This window comes from Etheostoma spectabile, chromosome 11, assembly GCF_008692095.1.
Source record: "Etheostoma spectabile isolate EspeVRDwgs_2016 chromosome 11, UIUC_Espe_1.0, whole genome shotgun sequence".
NCBI lineage: Eukaryota > Metazoa > Chordata > Actinopteri > Perciformes > Percidae > Etheostoma > Etheostoma spectabile.
In genome coordinates this window covers 19,645,672-19,651,206 of record NC_045743.1, presented here as the reverse complement: position 1 = coordinate 19,651,206, position 5,535 = coordinate 19,645,672, and the positions used below count along the sequence as shown (strand labels likewise).

Genomic DNA, 5,535 nt, shown 5'->3' with positions numbered 1-5,535 from the left:
TGTGTGCTGGTATACCCTGGACAGTCACAGGTGTGTGAGTTGATTGTGATTTTAAAGAAGGTTGCTTCCACCTGGAGAGAGCACATGTCACTATAGCAACAGGACGGACGACAGAGGACCCGAAGGACTTTTTGTTTCCCCACGTCCCTTTTGGAAAAACAACCTTTTAAAAATCTGAACTGCTACAGCAAAAGGATGAGAAGGGTTGGCCCAGCAAGGATGCCGAAGGACCAATTAAGCACCGGAGCGCTCCCCGAGGCTGCCGCCGTCATCTCTACTATGCAGAGTCTGAGGTTAGTCAGTAACACGCAGACCCCTCCAGGAGTAGGAGAAGCGTCTAGACCTTAGACTCGTGCATAGACCTTAGTGGTCCCCTAATACTGTATCTAAAGTCTCTTTTATATAGACCTTAGTGGTCCCCCAATACTGTATCTGAAGTCTCTTTTATATAATAATAATAATAATAATACATTTTATTTAAAGACGCCTTTCATGGCACTCAAGGACGCCAGCACGGAATTCATAAATTTAGAACAGCAAACAACATACTATACAACACAAAACATACTATACAACAGCAAACACAAATACTATACAACAGCAAAACAAATACTATACAACAGAAAAAAAACAAATACTATACAGCAAACAAATACTAACACAGCAAAACAAATACTATACACAGAAAAACAAATACATACAGCAAACAAATACTTACAACAGAAAGGCGGAGCAACAGACATTTAAGGAATAGGCAGTTATAAACAGATGTGTTTTTAGTTGTGATTTGAAATGGGGGAATGAATCAATGTTTCTGATTTGGGGGGGTAGTGAGTTCCAGAGACGGGGAGCAGAGCGGACTCAATGCTCTGCCCCCCATGGTGGTGAGACGCGGGGGGACAGACAGGTTTATGAGGAAAGGATTGAGGGAGCAGAAGGGAGTGGGACGCTGGAGGAGTCCACAAATATTGGGGGCGAGGTTGTGGATGGCTTGAATCTAATAGAAGGATTTTGAATTTGATACGGAACTGGACGGGAGCCAGTGGAGTGTTGGAGGAAGGAGTGATGTGGTGGATGGAGGGGTTGCGAGTTATGATGCGGGCAGCTGAATTCTGGACCATTGAAGTTTGTGGAGGGATTTTGTGAGCGAGACCGAAGAGGAGAGAGTTGCAAAAATCGAGACGGAAGTGACAAGACTGTGGACAAGAATTGCAGCAGTGTGGGGGGTAAGGGAGGGGCGGAGGCGATTGATGTTACGTAGGTGAAGTAGGCAGACCGGGTAATGTTATTGACATGGGGTCGAAAGGATAATGTGCTGCAAGGATGACACCCGACTCTTAACCTTGGGGGAGGGTGAGACGGACAGTTGTCAATTGTGAGAGAAAACCGTCTGTTTTGGAAAGAGTGGCTTTGGTGCCAAGGAGGAGAACCTCGGTTTTATTACTGTTTAATTTGAGGAAGTTTTGGGTGAGCCAGATTTTTATTTCAGAGATGCAATCCGTAAGGGAGGTGGGCGGGAGAGTGGACGAGGGTTTGGTGGAGAGGTAGAGCTGGGTGTATATAGACCTTAGTGGTCCCTAATACTGTATCTGAAGTCTCTTTTATATAGACCTTAGTGATCCCCTAATACTGTATCTGAAGTCTCTTTTATTGAGGCCTTAGTGGTCCCCTTATTCAGCCACGGTGCAGAATTACAGCCACTGTCCCACAATGAGCTTTCCCTAGCAAGTGTCATTTCTGAGGTTGTAGCTTTTGAAGAGGAGGGGAGTGGTGGGGGCAACTGTCACTTTGCTCGGTGCAAATCCATGACGTCTCTCTCCCATGGGTGGGCCAAATTGTCTGGGCGAGCAAAGCAGAAAAAAAAGGGGAGGTAACCTTGCCCCTTATGACCTCATAAGGAGCATGATTCCAGATTGGAATCATTTTCTCAAAGGCAAAGCAGGATACCCAGGGCTCGGTTTACACCTATAACCATTTCTAGTCACGGGGGGACCATAGGCAGGCTGGGGGGAACTAATATTAACGTTAAAAAAACCTCATAAAGTGACATTTTCATGCCATGAGACCTTTAAAGGAGGAGAATTGGCTTCTTAGAACATGAACCATGAGGTGGTCAGATGTAACGTGATAAAATAGATCAACAGCCTATATGTCTTTTGCCTAATTATTAGTTATTAGATTAGATATTGGTCTTATTAGATCATGTGTATATATACAAACACTTTTTTCTTTCTTTTGCCCATTTTTTTTTCTTCACTCTTGCCTAAACTTTAAGTTGTTGTCCATTATCCCGTCCTCTGACAGTCACTCTGTTTTCTGATTTGTACATAAAAAAAATAAAAGAAATTGATTATTAACTTAACTCATCAGAATCGCATCGAATTGTTCTGGAGAGAATCGCAGTGCATCTTTGCATCGATTATTTTTTCCAGCCCTATACATTACCCGTCCTGTAGCTGATTTAAGACCCCTCTGCTTCGTGTCGGGGTCCTGCGTCCCCCTGTCCGGGGGGAATTTGCTATAATGACCACCTCGGTCTACGTTTTCCCACACTTAACAACTTCAAGAACCAGCAAACGCATTTCCCGTATTTCACGTGGTAAAATGCCTGTGAGGCTACACTGTAACAAATTTAACGTAAAATTTACAGTAAGTTACTGGCAACAATTATCCAGCAAGTTACTGTGAATTCTTGCTTTCTTTACATAGACCTTAGTGGTCTATAAATAGCACCTTTACTTTTTACAGTAAAGGTACCGTACTTCCATTTACAGTATTTTATGTATTCACTCTAAAATACAAAACAATTAAACACAACATAAGATAAAAAAGTAAAAGTACATATAATTTACTGTACTATTTACAATACTATGGCTATATTGTTATTTTTTTTTTACAGTAATACTTAGATACTGGTGTGATTTTGTCATGTTGACAAGGTTGTAATGTAACTTTACAGCATTCTACTGTAAAAATCATACAGTAGTGTTACTGTGAAATCTAAAGGAAATAACTGGAGATTCACAGCCGTCATTTACAGTGTAGTAGAGTTTAAAATTCCCTGGTCGGCGTAACAAATTCAAGTTTCACATAAAAGGACAAACAGCAGATGACATCAAACGACGGCTGCGGCCTCCAGAGGACGCACGCCAGGAGGACTGAAAAGACTGAGTGTGTGCTCACGCCTCTTGACTGGAGAGCTTTGTGACTCCTCAGGACCATTACATAATCTCACACACACACACACACACACACACACACACACACACACACACACACACACACACACACACCACACACAGATGCCTGTTTGCTGTTTTTGCACCTGAATGGAGTGTAAAATTAATTTGAGGGAGGAGCTGAGGAGAGGGGGAAGAGGGGAGGAGGGACGTGTGCCGGCTGCAGGATTCCATCACTCTTAGCAACCGTTGTTGAGTTACCAGGGAAACACTCTGCAATGCTCTCTGCTTCTCCTTTGTCTCTCTCTCTCTCCCTCTCTCTCTCTCTCTCTCTCTCTCTCTCCTCTCTCTCTTTTTCTCTGACTCTCTCTCTCTCTCTCTGACACTCTCTTCTCTCTCTCTCTCTCTCCTCTCTCTCTCTCTCTCTCTCTCTCTCTCTCTCCTCTCTCTCTCTCTCTCTCCATCCTGTCTTCCTGGCGATGCTCCGGGACGGCTGAGCCAGATTATATTGCAGCTGATCACTGTGCCAGTCTGCTCCTGCTGCTGTTCAACTCTTTTAAAAAAAACAAACACCAGATTTGTCTGAGAACATTCATCTCCTCGACTTCTCTAACGCATCAGAGCTCATCATTTTGGGTTGCCCGGGCCGACAGGTGACATCACAGGAAGTTGGATGTTCCGTCAAAGCCAAACGCTCTCGGCTGTGATCGGCGGCGTCGATGTTTTCCCAACCCCGTCACAACCGTGAGAGACGTCCGGACGCTTCACAGAGAGCGAACTCTGCTCCGTGAAACACTTACAGAAACTCTCGAGAAAAGAAGAAAACCAACAACAACTTCACCTCCTTCTCCGCTTTTACCGCGCAGAGATGAAACGATGGGGGAGGGAGATCACCAGCTTCCCGGGAAGAGCTGAGCTGAGGAGGAAGAACGAAAAAAAAAACGGTGACGGAGATCAGGAAGTGGAAACATACGTGGAGTATGTAGCCAGGGAGAAGGAGACTGAAATAGGAGAACATGGAGGAGAGGCTAGAAGAGATTAGGGAAACAGGTGCAGGAGAGGTAGAACATGAAAGGATAGCAGGAAGAGGAAGAGGAGAAACAGGTGGCAGATGGAAACAGCGGATGGAGAGGCAGGAAAGGAAGAAAGAAACGCAAAGCAAGCAGGTATAGAGGTAGAAACAGGATTGGAATCAGAGAGGATAAACGAAAGAAAGCAGGTAAGAGGATAAGAGGGAGGTGATCAGGAACAAGGAATGAGATAACCGCAAGCAGAGCAGTAGAGAGGAAAACAGGAGGGAAAGCAGGAAGAGGAGAAACAGAAAGGAGAGCAGGAAGAGGATAAAGAGGAGGGAGAGCAGGGAAAGAAAGAGGAGAAACAGAAAGCAGAGCAGGAAGAGGAAGAGGAAAAAGAGGGAGAGGAGAAACTGAAAGGAGAGCAGGAAGAGGAGAAAGAGGGAGAGGAGAAACAGAAAGGAGAGCAGGAAGAGGAAGAGGAGATAAAAAGAGAGGAGAAACAGAAAGGAGAGCAGGAAGAGGAGAAAGAGGGAGAGGAGAAACAGGAGATGCTGAAGGAAGAGGAAGAGGAGAAGGTGCAGCTACTGGCGGGAGAGCAACAAGAGAAGATGCCCCATCAGGACGTGGAACAGGAGGAGGAGTCTGAGGAGGAGCAACGGGAGGAAGAGGAGCAACAGGAGCGACAGGAGGAAGAGGAGCGACAGGAGGAAGAGGAGCGACAGGAGGAAGAGGAGCCGACCGAGGAGCAGCAGCAGAGTCTGCAGGTGCAGCAGCGGGGGCAGATGTCTCAGACCGAGGAGAACAAGCAGCATCAGATCGAGGAGGCGCAAGACTTTGAGGAGCAGAACCACAACAACCAGGTCCTGATCCGACTGAGAGGGATGTGAGTACAACACAGACGACGACGTCAGCTGGCGGATGATGTCATGTTTGTAACGAGGATGTCATGTTTGTAACGAGGATGTCATGTTTGTAACGAGGATGTCATGTTTTAGATGTTTATGATGATCCGAATCAAAATCGGGTTTATTGCTAAAATAAGTTAGACTTACAGGGAATTTGCCTTGATGATGATGCATAGATAAACAAGAAGAGAGGCTGATGATGATGATGATGATGATGATGATGATGATGATTGGTGATCACGTTGCGAGAACCGATCCCTGGTAGTTTTGGGAACCAGCCTGACAGCCGCGGGGACGGCATCAGTGTGGTTGCACGGTTGCCGTGGTAATGGTGGCACGGAGCGAGGATGGAGTGAAGACGAATGACAGAAAATGAGTGGAGGACTGTGGGAGTGCGACATTGCTGAACATAAGAGAGAGAGCCTGTGTGCGTGT

General features: G+C 45.7%; 1 protein-coding gene across 2 annotated transcripts in view; it reads left to right on the top strand.

Moving 5' to 3' along the window:
- The first annotated feature begins 4,547 nt into the window (after positions 1-4,547).
- pde1a (phosphodiesterase 1A, calmodulin-dependent) overlaps positions 4,548-5,535 on the top strand; it is a 51,830-nt gene continuing 50,842 nt past the window's right edge. The window contains exon 1 of one of the 2 annotated variants that reach the window (XM_032529530.1): positions 4,548-5,078. In XM_032529530.1, the coding sequence (XP_032385421.1) occupies positions 4,744-5,078 (335 nt within the window). In that variant the 5' untranslated portion in view covers positions 4,548-4,743. The remainder of the gene's footprint in view (positions 5,079-5,535) is intronic. The other variant, XM_032529529.1, reaches the window with a different exon arrangement.